Raw genomic sequence first — 14,295 nt, forward strand, 5'->3', positions numbered from 1 at the left:
CTCACTAAGCAAGCAAGAAAGAGGCTAAGTCATTGGCCCAGGGTCACAGGGCTGGTACAGTGGCAGAGCCAGGAAGCCATCATAACAGTTCAAGTTCAGAGCAGGAGTGAAGTACTGCTTCCTCTGGAATTCCTTCTTCTCGGTGCAGCTGATGGGCTTCCCGGGAGCCCTTCCTCCAGCCACGGGGCCCCAGTCTCACGAGTTCTGTACTGCTGCCCTGTCGTGGTAGAAGGCTCCGGTGTGGCCAGTCTGCACAAAACCATCCTGCTCTTTCCTCGAGCTCTCTGAAGCTCCAGGACAGGGTGGTTGGGACATGTCCTGGGTTGGGACACGTCCTGGGTTAGGACAGGCAGCGCCTCACACGGCGGGCGGCTCCACTGGCAGGTGTGGTGACTCACGGGTCACCGGGGCAGCGGCACAGAGCGCGCCATCCCAGGGCCCACTGCCCGGGGCCTCTGATCCTGTCACCCGCCCTCACGCTTGGAGCCGGGCCGCGCGGGCCTCTTGCTAAAGTGGCGTTTCTCTCCCTCCACAGGCATGAATGCTCTGCAGCTACAGAACCTGGCGACGCTGGCAGCCGCCGCGGCCGCGGCCCAGACCTCAGCCACCACCACCAATGCAAACCCTCTGTCCACCACGAGCAGCGCCCTGGGAGCCCTCACAAGTCCGGGTAAGGCGGCTGCTCTCCTTCCCGGGATGCGGTGGGGATGGCACCCGTGGTGGGGCCGGATCCCTGGAGAGTTTCTTAAAGACACCAAGTTCGAACGCCCGTGGGTTTGATTTTCCCACGAAGACAAAGAGGAGGGTTTTCCAAGAGGGAACCAACAGAGCCGGTGGGTCTCCGGCCTTCACCGTGCTTGGTGGCCATGCTGTCGGTCACGCTGCTCAAGCTGGCACCTGGTGTGGGTGTGGGAGGAGCCTCCCTCGCTTCCTGGTGTTCGCTCTGCTTGTTAGCGGTTCGAGCGTCCTCTGTTGAATCTCAAAATCCCTAATGATTCCAGGGTTCTGTTTCACACCAGCTCCATCCTTCCCGCTGGCTCTCAAAACCCACGGTCCGGAGGGGACCGTCCTTGCCATCGCCTCCCGGTCGCGTCCCGGGCTCTGTAATTTCAAGTCTTTCTGCTCGGAAATGTTGTCGCCTTATTCAAAAGCAGATGCCGTTTTCCTTTTCATACGAGCCAGACATAACGCGGTTGCTTAGATACCAGCATTTGTGTCTTAAAAAAATGTTTTGCTGGCTTTTCTTCCCCTCTGAATTTTCGAGACCTTGCTGGATGAGCTCCCTTCCCCACCCCCGCCTCTGCAGATCCCATACCCTCTGCCGCCTGTGCCCCAAAGATGAGCTGCTTGGTGACCGAGCTTGCGTGTGCTCGTGCGGGGCTCTCTTTCGGGAAAACACAAGATGAAAACACGACTTTCTTAAGGCTTTTGGTGGCAGGAAGCGGTGAGCCCGCGCCACAGCCAGAAGCCGCGGCCCGTGGTTCGTTGCTGAAACACTGGGTGTCTAATCCGTCTCCCCATGAGGACCGTCTGCAGGGAACCTGAGAGGCACTTAGGCGAGGCTGGGGGCTGGGGGTGGGGAGGGCATCCTCAGGCGCGGTGCTCTCCTAGCAGCACAGGGGTGCGTGGACTCCGTTTTCTAGAATGCCTTCAAACGTGTCCGTTACCCCATGGGGGCCTGCCTCATTTGGGGCAATAGATGGCATTTCCGAAAAATCAACTTGAGGCCCTTTTTTCCCCAACAAACTAAGTTACAAATCTAATGCAATACGTAAACCTGTTATTTATACAAATCCTTAAGTGACCCTTGTTAAGCAATAGACATTTTGACAGAAACTCCCCCTGTAAAAATAATAGTGATTTTTCCTAAGAGCAAATTAAAAATTTGACCTCACTAATTTACCTGTTTTATAAATCAGATTGAAAAGTAATTTCTTGGGATGCCTGGGTGGCTCAGTCGGTTGAGCGTCCGAATTTGGCTCAGGTCGTGATCTTGCAGTTCGTGAGTTCGAGCCCCGCGTCGGGCTCTGTGCTGACAGCTCGGAGCCTGGAGCCTGCTTCGATTATGTGTTTCCCTCTCTCTGCCCCTCCCCGACTCGTGTGCGCACGCTCGCTCTCAAAAATAAATATTAAAAAAATTTTTTTAAGTATTTTTGTAAATAAGAATGTTTTTCTGTCCACGAGGACAATGAAATGACTACATTAAAACAGCACAAAGTATCTGTCATACACACATTTTATTGTGTCTTTAGTTAGAAGCTCGTGTTTTTAACTATAACTTATTTGGAGAGAAAAAAACGTAAGTCATTTACAACCTGTATGCTCCTTTATTTGCTTATATAAAAATAAAGATAGCTGTGTTTTTTAAAACACACTTTACCTTTATTTAGCAAAAGTATATTATTATAGTTTTCCCAACCTTGGCCTTCATCTTGTCTTCCTTTTATCAAGAGTGACCAGCAGAAACTAACCAAATCACTGGTAGTAAACTGGAGGAAAAACAAGAAAACTTTTCCTTAAATGGCAAGGAGCCACAAAGCCCGCAGCTTGGACCACCAGCCTTTCAGGGCTTTAACTTTGATATATTCAGTATTGTAATGATGTTAAAATTGCCCTGCCTTTCCAGAGATGGACAGACCATTATCATAAGTGGACATTTTGGTTAAGGGTATGTGGCCTATTATTTGCTTGTGAAGGTTCATTTGACTTTTTTGAACTGTGTTCTCCCGTTGTGATATTTGGGCTGGAATGTGCCTTGGCTGCAGGGAATCAGAATTAATATTTGAACATTTCGTTGTCCTTTAAAAGAAGACTGGTCAGTTTACGAAGTCAAGTGCAAGTGGGATGTAAGTTGGTCGGTGTAGACAATGGAGTTGATACCTAACAGCTGTCCGAGTGGCTGTCCAGTGTCAGGCACCGGCCCCGGGCACGGCACAGACCTGCTCCTGCCCTCGTGTCCTCCACTTGGTCAGGGCATCTGATGGCGAGCGAGTCCGCGTGCCCCCTAGGTGCCAGGCGGTGTTGTAAGGACACACCAGAGTACGGTGGAGAGTGAAGGGTGTTGGGGGGAGGCCATGGGGGTATCCAGGGCAAGGGCATTCGGGTGAGGCAGGAGCAAGTGTGAAGGTAGGAGGGAGATGGCACCTGCTGGGCGGGGAGGGGTGGGGGATGGCCATGTCCCCGGATCCACATGCAGTCCAGCCAGTAGGGTCGGAAGCTCAAATAATGTAACCTGTTTCAAATGGGGGGTTACTCAGACAGCCAAGGAAGATGGCCTACATACTTAAGAAATTTTAAACATATTTGACCACTTTCAGGTTTTTCCTGAGCTCTTAGTGAAAGGGAAATTGTGTCCTGAGATCTGCTTTCCTTCTTCTCTCCAAAGCGGAGTGTCCTTACCTTTGCTCTCAAAGAAACATTCCGCCCTTCCATTAATTCTGCTGAGGTGCCAGACCACCGAACGTGGTTTTTCTCCTCTCTGTTGAGCAATGCTTTGCATAATAGCTGAAAGTATTTCATTAGAATCCTGAAGTGTAGCAGCCGAAATGACTTAAATCTACATTTCAATTATTTTTCTTAAGCGTAACTAAAAAAAAAATCTGACATTTAAGTGGAAGTAAATTATTTGTCTAATTTCCATCAGGGACTTTTTCAAAGTCACAGAAAATGTGGTTGGTAGAATTCACGACCCTCCACTCCATCAAAGCAATTTCCTGTGAAATAAAAGGGGTACACGGTAGTTCCCAAGGCCGATGCCATTATTTATCTTTTAAATAATAAAAAATAGGACTTACCATCGTTGTACCTCTAGCAAGACCAGTCCAACTGTGAAACGCACTGATGCCCCATCACTCAGCTCCCACACAGACCCTGGTTTTACCCTGTTTTAAAAGATGTCCCCTACACTTCCGACCAATCCATCTCGAAGGGAAAGGGACAATTCAATCCCCCAAACTATTAATTTTTTTAATAATTGTAAATTTATCATTTTAATTTTGCATACCCAGGCACGGTCTCCCTACAGCATTATTATAAATGATTTTAAACAGTCTGTGCTTTAAAACATGAAAGATTAAGCTTTAATTTTTGTTAAAAAAATCCCCTTAGGCAATAAATAGGTTCCTTTGTCTCATGGCCTTGAAATAAAAATTAAAATAGTTTAAATTGCCCATGGTTAGAATAAGTGTTTCATGCAATTATCAGATGGTAGTGAATAAAATTAGAAATTAAATCATGAAAGAATAAAAACCAGGTAAATGCATATTATGCCTTTCATGGGTTTCTCATGGGGTCTTTTGAAGCCTAATTTAATCGTGTTTCTTGTCTTTTATTTTGATATGATAATTTTTCCTTTGTTTACTTCATTCTCCTCTTTCATTAATTAATTCCTGGGTCGTTTCTTCTCCAAATTTTGAACTTGTTTTTGAGGAATGTGTCTCTGTGTTGGTATAAAGAAGACATTATCTCCAGGGTGTGCAGCAAGGTCTTAAAGAGAGATGATAATATTTGACTTCTCCCCAACTCGTGGATTTGTTGGTTTGGGCTGGCAATTCTGAGAACTTGGGAGAGAGCATTATAATTACCACACGGGCACGTGTCTTTGGCACTTTCTGTCTAAAACATAATACTGCGCTGGTGTGCCACATTATTCCTCTGACCTTCTTCTGTTTTCTTTTTTTTTTAAGAGGTTTTCACATTCTCCAAATGCTTCTGTAAGTGCACTCAATCAGGTGCACACTTCAGGATAATAGATAATTTCTCTTGATAGGATAAGGCAGTTTAAAATGCTAAGGAGGATTTTTCCCCCCCGTTTCCACCGTTGGCTTTTCAAATAGTTTTCCCCTTAAATTCTAGCAATATTTTATCCCCCACGTCTTCCAGATGTTACCTGCCTCCTTGAAGGCTGTGACAGACACAAAGTCCCCAGGACACAGTGGCACCTCCTTGTGGACTGTTTGAGGTTCACGGAGCCTGGAAGTCTTTCCGTGTGAGCCTCCCTTCCGGAGGTCATCACGTGGGAAGGACCCGTGAGTGGTGACCTTCAGTGTCACACACCCCTGTCGCCGGGGCAGCAGTGGAGAAAAGCCGAGTGGGAAACGAGGAGTTATCCTCGGGGTCACTCCAGAGGCTTTCGGGGTGATGAGAGGTGTCTGTCCCCCGTGTGTGTGCCTGCGCGTGTCCCTGGGGGACCCGTGTCAGGTGAGGAGGTGCGATTCACAGGCCGATTTAGCCCACATTGGTGGTTTGGGCCCCACCCCTCCGCCCGCCAAGCTGTCACGCACAGGGGACAGGAGCACAGGTGGAATTAAGGCGATGGGGCCAGGAAAGGCCATCTGCCGAGGCTGCCACCCTGACCCCACGACCCCGGGGGTCAGCCCGTCCATGTCATCCACGCGTCCAGACCTCCCCCTGCCCTCCCTCATCCCACTCCCCTCTCCTCGGCCAGCCACCTTGAACCAGCCTCTGGGTTCGTTGTGCGTCTCATCAGCCGCGCATCCAGGCCATTCTGGTGCCTTCTCGGGAGCATCGTATGGTCCCGCTGCCCCGGGTGAAGCCGCGATTTTGCCCTCTTCCTGCCGTCAGAACGGCCTTCAGCTTCACGCTCGCCCTCCGTCCGTTTTGCACGCCGTCGGGGACACAAAACAGCTCTGTCGGACACTTTCCGCGTGGTTCACACACGGTCGAGAGGAAGGCAGATGGAGGCATTAGCGTGGTATTCGAGGCGCTCCCTGGTCTGCCTCCACGCTTCCCTGCCAGCACGACCCCCCCCCCCAACCGCCCCCCTGCAGCTGGATCAGGCAGGTCTTCATCCTCCCCAGACACTGTCGGCCTTTGTTTCTGCTGGCTTCTCTGCCCGAAGTGCCTTCTCCTGTTTCCTCCTGTGAAAATCTTCTGCCGCTAATTTATTGCAGTGTTGGTGCTTAGGGAGATTAATGTATAGGTATAAATTCAGTGTTCGTAATGCACATCATAAAAAATAGAGTTTATGCTACAGAAGTTAAACTGCAGTAAAAAAAAAAAAAACATTTGATAATAATTGATGCAAATTGCTTTAAATTCTCTAGTATTTCTAAGAACCAGGGCAAATACCCCCTCCACCATAAAGCCCCCTAGAAAGAATTAAGAGCCTCCACATTACATTTCTAGCATAAATACTTAACTAGGTCTAAACCTGGGTTAAAGGCAGACTCCTTTATAAGGAGCTCCCTTAGATGCACCTTGCCAGTGGAGACGGAGAGAAAAGTGCAGCAGCGAAGAGGCTTCTAGAAATGCCGCCTACCCTTCTGGGCTACCCAAGTATATTCTCCATCCTTTTCCTGGAACGCTTCACCTATTTTCTCTGCGGGATAGTTGTTTGGACACATGCCCTGTTTCTCCCTGTCTCGAGGGCAAGTTCTTTCAGAGTAGGAAAAGTTTATTTACCCATAATCCCCCTTGCTTTTGGAAAGTACATCACAGGCCCTCAAATGGTTTTCAGTTCAGCGGAGTAGCCAAGCAGCCAATAGCCAAGTGCTCTAAGACGGGGTCTCAGAGCCATCTGTTCAGCCCAGTGCAGTGCATACATCCCTAAGAAGGAACCTGGCTCTGCCCTGCTGACATATGACAGGGTCCACTCACCACCTCGGACGATGATCCGGTTCCTCAGTAATCCCAGAATAGCCACACCCTACAGGTGAATACGCAGGTCTGACAGCTTCCTGAAAAATGAATCCTACTAATTATATTAGTACAGAATCACATAAAGTGGTTTTTATCGCAGTCCTTACAAAGATTGGCTTTCAAAATGTTCTCCTGTCACGATATAGACGTGAGAGTCTCCTATCAAATACGGGCATTCATTTTTCAGAAGCGCCATCTACTCTAGTGTGGGCTTTTGAAAGATCATCCTCGGAAAACTCCCGTGCATCGTGCGTGCCTCACCAAGGCCATGTGCCCCCAGTGCGCCGGCGTTGGTTAGATACAGCAAGAACCCAGCCAACTGTTGAGGGTGTTTTTACTTCCACTCTGTTCAACCTTGACTGCGTCTCTGACCTTCCTGTTTTCCTCCATTCATCTTTTTTCACTGCTTATTACCAAAGAAAGTTCTCAAAGCCGTCAGTGTTCCCCATCATTAGCTATACTTTTAAGTGTTTTCATCGGGAAGGCTGTTAAAATTACCTGTTTATTTGTGGGGTTGAATCAGACAGGTTTACACCCTATTGCTACAGAAAGAGAACAGATAATGTGATTCTTTGCTCATTTCCTGCGAGTTTCAACATTTTATCTTTCTAGAAGGTTTCCGTGTGTTGACTTGCTGCTGACTTACAGGGCTCACTTTATTTTCATTGATGTTAATGGAGTTGAACATGATGTAAAAGCCCTGTAAATAAAATATCACCATAGTGACTGTAATTTCTGGATATATTTTTTAATTTGACAAATATTTCCTGAGCATCTTCCATGTACCTGGGACTATTCTAGGCATTTGAAACACATCAGTGGACAAAGTAGAGAAAAATCCGTGCCCTCATGTAGTTGATATTTCTAGCATTAGCTCTTTAAAAAACGTATTTTACCAAATTTCTGCTATCATCAAATGGCTTGGTGAGCATTGAAATATAAGCTATAACTTCTACACCCTTTAAAATAACCATTTCATAACCAACTTTTTGGCTTATGTTATGTTAAAATTTTGTGAAAGACCAAAGTGGAAAGGGGGGGGGGGGGGGAATCTTCCTTCCCTTTCTGTAAGCCTTACTGTTTCTCTTCACATTGAATGAAGCAAAACACTAAGAATAGTATGTACTAGTTAGTAAATTTGATGATAAAAGTCTAATGATGAAAGTCAAAACAAGAAGAATGCACACACTTCTGTGAGTGGCTTCTCAACAGAAGCATTTCGTGAAGGGGCGCCTGGGTGACTCCGTCAGTTAAGTGTCTGACTTTCGATTTTGGCTCAGGTCATGATCTCACGGTCGTGAGATCATTGGGCTCCTCTCTGAGCATGGAGCCTGCTTGAGATTCATTCTCATTCTCTCTCTCTCTCTCTCTCTCTCTCTCTCTCGCTGCCTCCCACTCACACGTGGGCTCTCTCAATAAATTAAAAAAAAAAAACCATTTCATGAAAACCAAATTACTTCCAAAGTTCTTAGGCATTCAGAACATATTTGTTGGGGGGGGGGGAGGTAATTGGCTGTGGTCTTTTTGGTAAGTGGTTCTTTATTTGTTTGGCATTGATCATCCTACTCATAGGGTTTACAAACAAAAAACATGCAAATACCTCTCAGAGGAATCTCACTGGCCCCTGCACGTGCTGGGTGTTTCGATGCAGAATTCACCTTAAGTTTTACTTGGCATCAGGAAAATAGATGTCTGTTGGGCTACATAGTCCAAACCGCGGCTCATTCCCTAAGTCATCCCGGTGTCCTGAGCTGTCAGAGGGTTCTCCACTCCTGGCATCAGAACGACTCTGCATAGTATATGGGCAGCCCATGCAGATGAGGTGCTCTTGATGTGGAGCAGAGCCACAGTCTCTGAACGGTCCTGAGCTCATTTAAAGCTTCGTAAAGCTGCTGGGCTGAGGGGCTAGAGCTATTTTTGGATCACCTCTCTTCTCCTCGGAGCCCACACTCAGGTCTATGTGGCCGATTCTACCTGTGCCCGGAGTACGGTTTGTCCTCCTGTCCTGGGGGCTGTCACTCACCACTCAGTGCTTTGTTCTTGCCTTGCTTTGGGTACGCTTTTTAATACGTTTAGATACTGGCTGTCATTCTTTGCACGTTTGCTTTTAGCGGCTCTGGAGTTGGAGCTGTGCCAAGCGTTAGTGATTCGTTGTAAATAGTGCTCTATACGGTCTACGTTGTGTCAGACCCACATTGGATCCCGTTGGATCATACATGTGAGCATGTATGAGCTCACAGGTGTGTTTTCTGTACAACACGGTCACTCAGTGTACTTCTGTTCCCACTGAATCATTGATGTTGCTGTCTGATAGAGCTATGTTATCACTGCTAGCACTGGGGGAAAGCCCATATTAATCACATAATGATATATTAAGGAGGAAAAGCAACCAACTTTTGCTAACAAATGTTGCTAGACACAGCTTCCCAGAGGTTTATGACCAAAGGTCCGTGTTTTAAGACCTGAAAGCCACAAAGTATGACCACTGAGTTCACGTGTGGTTTAATCCCACGAACTGCTTAAACCAGATGCAGTGGCCACATTCAAGAAACAAGCAGAATGCACCTACCCGGTCAACCTAGTTGAAGGGCGGAAAGTCAGAGAGATTGTGTCTTGAGGAAACGGGAAATTTTGAATAGAACAGCTGACATTTAAGCCCAAATTTTAAGACTAGGTAGGGTTTTGAGACTTAGAAATGGAATGGGAGATCTAACAAATGTGTCAAATGTGCAAAAAATAAAAAGGATTTGGTGAGCAAATGGAAATTGGTCTCCTTTTCATAGCCATGAGATGTATGGAAAATAATGACCAGAGTGGGTCCTGAAAGGTGTGGTTAGGGAGCCAGAACTTCCTCGTGCAGGCAGTGAAGAACATCTGAGGACTTTGAGAACAAGAGAGTCCACCATGGGACTTGAGCGCTGAATGGATGTGAGGATAGAAGGAAGGAGTTGAAGGTGACAGAATCACATTTCCTCTGGGGGACAGGTGGCCCAGTGTTTTCGTTGGTGTAGACGGGAGGCAGGAGAAGGGAAAGTTTGTAGTAGACGAAGATTGGATTTTGTGCTGCACACGTGAACAGGCCTTTTGTGTACATATATCCACCGTGCACACGGTTGGCCATCTGACCGTGGAGTTTGTCGCAGAACTAGAAGAGTGGGTTGGAAACTGGCGGCAGAAGTGAGGTGGACTGATGTCAGCTTGGGGTGGGTGATACCTTTAAGTTAGAATCACCAAACAGAGCAGAGAAGGAGAGCAGGCGCAATGCTCTGGCTGATGGCTGTGTTTGTGGGGCAGACAAGAGGAACCACGTGGTGGTAGCGTGGTACCCAGGAACCATGCAGGAAGGTGACAAGGGAGAGCAGAGAAGGGGCATTTGAATTTAGCAATTAGGCAGCCCCACCTCCCACCCCCTGCATGGCCAGGTCACTGTGGCGGAGTAAATGTCCCAGTTGTAGAGGCAATGAGACAGGAGGAATGTGGGACTGGAGGCGAGAATTGTATCTTTACAAATGACATTTTCATGAAATTTAGTGTTTGTTTTTTTTAAGTCTACAAAAATAGCAAGGTCAGGAGAGAGATGAAGATGGGGAAACTTAAAAGTACTTCTAAGCTAAATAGAAGGAGCCAGAAGGAGAGAGAACAGGAAGAGGCCAATGAGAGATGAGACTGATGGACTGAGTGGGAAGGTGGTCAGAGGAGGGGAACCAAACCCTCCTTTATGCCTGTCTGTGGCACTGGAGCAGCGCGTGAGGGTCTGTGACAAGCTGGGAGGGGGACCCTGCCACCGAGCTCCTGGACGGCGCGCCCTGCCCTGTTGTCCCACAGCATGGTATGTGTGTGACCATGTGCCTGACAGGGCATAAACCCATAATAAATGCTGGTAACGGGCTGTATAGTCTTGAAAGAGGGAACGCCTTCTTCGCCTCTGAGACGCGAGCACACAGAGGCCAAGATTGGGGAGGACGCAAGGAATTTAAGACACAGAGGTATTTACATCATGTGTAGGCTAAGAATTTAAATATCTAGCGCTACAAACAGAAAAGTTCATACTCGGGGCAGAAGTTTAAAAAGGAGGTACACTGAAGAATGTACTAGAGGAGTTACAGTTTCATTTCCTTTCTAGAATATGTGGACATCTTGACCAAGAATTGGAAGACTGATTTGGAGCAAGTCATTTAATTTAATCTTTATCTAATTTTCTCAGTTGGGAAATGGAGTTGTTCACTTTACTGAAATATTGAGGTTAATACATACATAGAAAGCATGCTGTTGCTTTTATTTGAAGACAACGTTAAATTATCTTACAAGAAAGATGATTTCATTATTTTGGAATGATACTAAATTCCCCTGTTGACAACAGGAAACTAGGTTAAAACTAGAATAAGATCAGTGATATTTTTCTCTGAACCTTTTACCTTTGGAAATGAGTATCTCCCCCACCCTTCCTAAGAAATACCAGCACATAAATGCAGAAGTAGACCCACTCCTTCCTTCCTTCTGCTTTGGGGCTCAGCTGAACAAATTGTCATTGACTTTCCCACGTACTTCGAGTGTGACTCCAGGTTATGGAACCAACACACCCTTCTTACCAAAGACGGCGTGGCACTGTTGGATTCAAGAGTGCCAGCTAACCGTGATGGGGCAGGACTTCTGGGTAGCGGCCACCATGGAGGGTCACGCACTGAGGCCCTTGGAGAGCTGGGGATTATGACTGAGTCTGTGCTCGTGGTGGGCCATGTGCAGAGGCAGCCGCCGTGCCAAAGCGCACGCTCAGACCGTGCCTGCGGCCCACAGCTCTTCGTCTAGAACCCTGCTGGCTGAGCACTTGACCCTCGGCAACCGTGCCATCTTATCCAAAGGAAAACGCTAGAAATGAGCGTTCGGTCCCTCTGGGCAAACTGCCCCCTTTCCAGGAGATCCTAAGACCAGACTCAGCCAGGTTTTCGGCGACCTGCCAATGACACACAGCTGGTTACCACAGAGGTGACCTCTCCCCAGGGTGCAGAACCTGGGCAGATGATCAAGTTTTACAGTTACAAGGAGTCTTCAGGATAATCTGTCCAGGTGCCTCACGCATGATCCACACGGAAGCCCGCAGGGTTAGTTAATGATTTGCTGAGGAAACACAGGCGATTAGCAGCAGATGTGACGACAATCCTGCCACACCGCGAAACATGCAAAAGCAGGAACTCTGGGAGAACTGGAATTGTGTTTCTGGATTTTTCCACTTACATGTTCTCACTCTTGTGAGGAAATCCACATTTGTTTTTTTTCAATCTGTGTTGATGACCATCTGTAAAAACAAACATCTGGAGCCATCCAAGTACTTGTATTTTCGTAAATTGTTAGCAGAATATCGTCGGAAGGGAAGACAGGTTGTTTTCTCTCTGCACCCTTCTTATTAGATCCGTATTTACCGAGTTTACATGAACAGACTTTTTCAAACTCGCAGCCCCAAATTACACCTTCATTCTTCAGTGTCTGTCTTCTTGGGACCGGGAGGACACTACAAACAAGGCAAGGCAAGGAGGTTTGTCAGCAAGGCAAGTTTGCTGACAACTAATGAAGCCAGTTTCTTCCTTAGAAATGTCAACTAGTGAGGGGCACCTGGGTGGCTTAGTCGGTTAAGCATCCAGCTCTTGATTTTGGCTCAGGTCACGATCTCATGGTTTGTGGGATCGAGCCCCACGTCGGGCTCTGCACGGACAGTGTGGAGTCTGCTTGAGATTCTCTCTCTCCCTCTCTTTCCGCCCCTCCCCATGCTGGCACACACATTTTTTTTCTACATGTGTCTCTCAAATAAAGTGAAGAAATGTCAACTAGTGAGGACTCCCAACAAGCATTTGCAAAAAAAGAATTAAAATGAAGGAAACTATTTCTGCTTCCGTTTCTGCACCACTTTCTCACCTTCCAGTGTATACTTTCCTAGAATAATGCCTCAAAAGCCAGTCAGGGTCCAGACGAGGGGCTTGCTTCACCCAGCCCTCTAGACTGAGAGAGAGTTCTTCCTGCGCATCTTCCGGAGAACCAGAAGAACCAGGGTGGCCTGTCTGGCCCAGTGTCGCCCGAAGCCGCATCGTCAACTGTCCTTCTGAGGTGAAGCGATGTGCTGGGAGAAGAAAATGGGACGGAGGATATGGCTATTACAGACCATCAGGTAGTGACATCAGACCACCTCAGACCCTTTTAACACCATTTTCTGATAGCAGCAGCCTCCCCCTACCCTGTCATTCCTCCCCGCCCCCACATCTTGAAAGTTAAGGGAGGAGACTTAACTATGGAATAATTGGTCCCCTGGGAGAAGAGTCACTCCGTGTGTCACTAATGCCCTGGGGTTGTGATTAGCTAATAAGGCTACTGCTTGTGTCATTGCCTAATTCTGCCTCCTCACAGTCTTCCCTGCGCCAGCCAGAGACCGCGTCCGAGCTCCTTTGAGGCAGGGTGGCATCCTCAGTAGGTTCGCACAGTGTAGACGGTTTGCTGTTTCCTAAGCCGCAAAGCCACTGTGCTTTCACTGCCCGATGGCTCCGAGCAGATGTTCAGTGAGCGCACTGCAGGCAGTCTCCCCAGCTTCGGTGGTGGTTTGTTGTAGCTTGGGGACAAACCTCGTGCTGTCCAGGGGAGCAGGGGGTGCTTAATGCGAGGAAGCGGGTGCCTTTGGTTCCTAGAGAGCACGGTGGGTCGTTCCTCCTGCCCGTGCAAAGACCAGGAGGCGGGGCAGCCTTTGGGGAGGGAGAACGTTGCCGGCGGGGAGTGAGGCGCATGAGAGACTCCTAGGCCCCCCGATGGCCGTCTGTCTGCTTCCCTTGCTGGGCCTGGAATCTGTGGAAGGACAGAGGGGTGGCCGCGTTCCCCCTGAGCAGTCACTTCACCCAGACCGCGCCTCTGGATCTTTGTCCCGCCTTCCGTGCGGAAGGGGAAGGAGCCGCCGTTTACCCGTGTGTCTCTGATCCTGCGGCAGGCGAAGGTGGGTATCGAGGCCGGTCTTGGAGCCGGGCCATGCCTGCCCCCTGCCACAGAGGTGCCACTCCCCACGGGAGTGCCAGCTGGGACAGTGAGCGTGGGCGTCTGCTGCCCTCTGTGTAAGAGTTCTGTCCCAGGACCAAAGGGTGTCTCTTGGTGACAAGGCAGCAAGTGGCTTTGTCCATTCTGTTATTTTTTTTTAACTTTTATTTATTTTTGAGAAAGAGCACAAGTGGGGGAAGAGACAGAGAGAGAGAGAGAGAGAGAGAGAGAGAGAGAGAGAATCTGAAGCAGGCTCCAGGCTCTGAAAAGTCAGCACAGAGCCCAAAGTGGGGCTTGAACCTGCAAACCGTGAGATCATGACCTGAGCCAAAGTTAGACACCTAATGGACTGAGCCACCCAGGCGCCCCCGTCCATTCTATTTTTTAAAATAACCACACTCTTCGTGGCCTGTGAGCAGAAAGGGACAGTCTGAGGAGAGTCTTTTTTTTTTTTAGCTCGGCTGTGTCCTCAGGGGCCCTCATAAGGTGCAATGGGATCCCCTTGACCCGGCTCATGAAGGCCTTCGATTGGCCTCATCCTAAGAGAAACTAGATACGGTGTTCAATGTACCTGCCTCAGCCTTCAGTATTATTTTCATTTATTCATCCGCTCAGCAAATATTTGGTGCC

General features: G+C 48.2%; 1 protein-coding gene across 15 annotated transcripts in view; it reads left to right on the plus strand.

Annotated features, from left to right (window-relative positions):
- CELF2 (CUGBP Elav-like family member 2) overlaps positions 1-14,295 on the plus strand; it is an 832,664-nt gene that overhangs the window by 788,200 nt on the left and 30,169 nt on the right. For all 15 annotated transcript variants that reach the window (XM_043563375.1, XM_043563374.1, XM_043563366.1 and 12 more), the window contains one exon: positions 536-670. In XM_043563375.1, the coding sequence (XP_043419310.1) occupies positions 536-670 (135 nt within the window). The remainder of the gene's footprint in view (positions 1-535; positions 671-14,295) is intronic.

Source organism: Prionailurus bengalensis, chromosome B4, assembly GCF_016509475.1.
Source record: "Prionailurus bengalensis isolate Pbe53 chromosome B4, Fcat_Pben_1.1_paternal_pri, whole genome shotgun sequence".
NCBI lineage: Eukaryota > Metazoa > Chordata > Mammalia > Carnivora > Felidae > Prionailurus > Prionailurus bengalensis.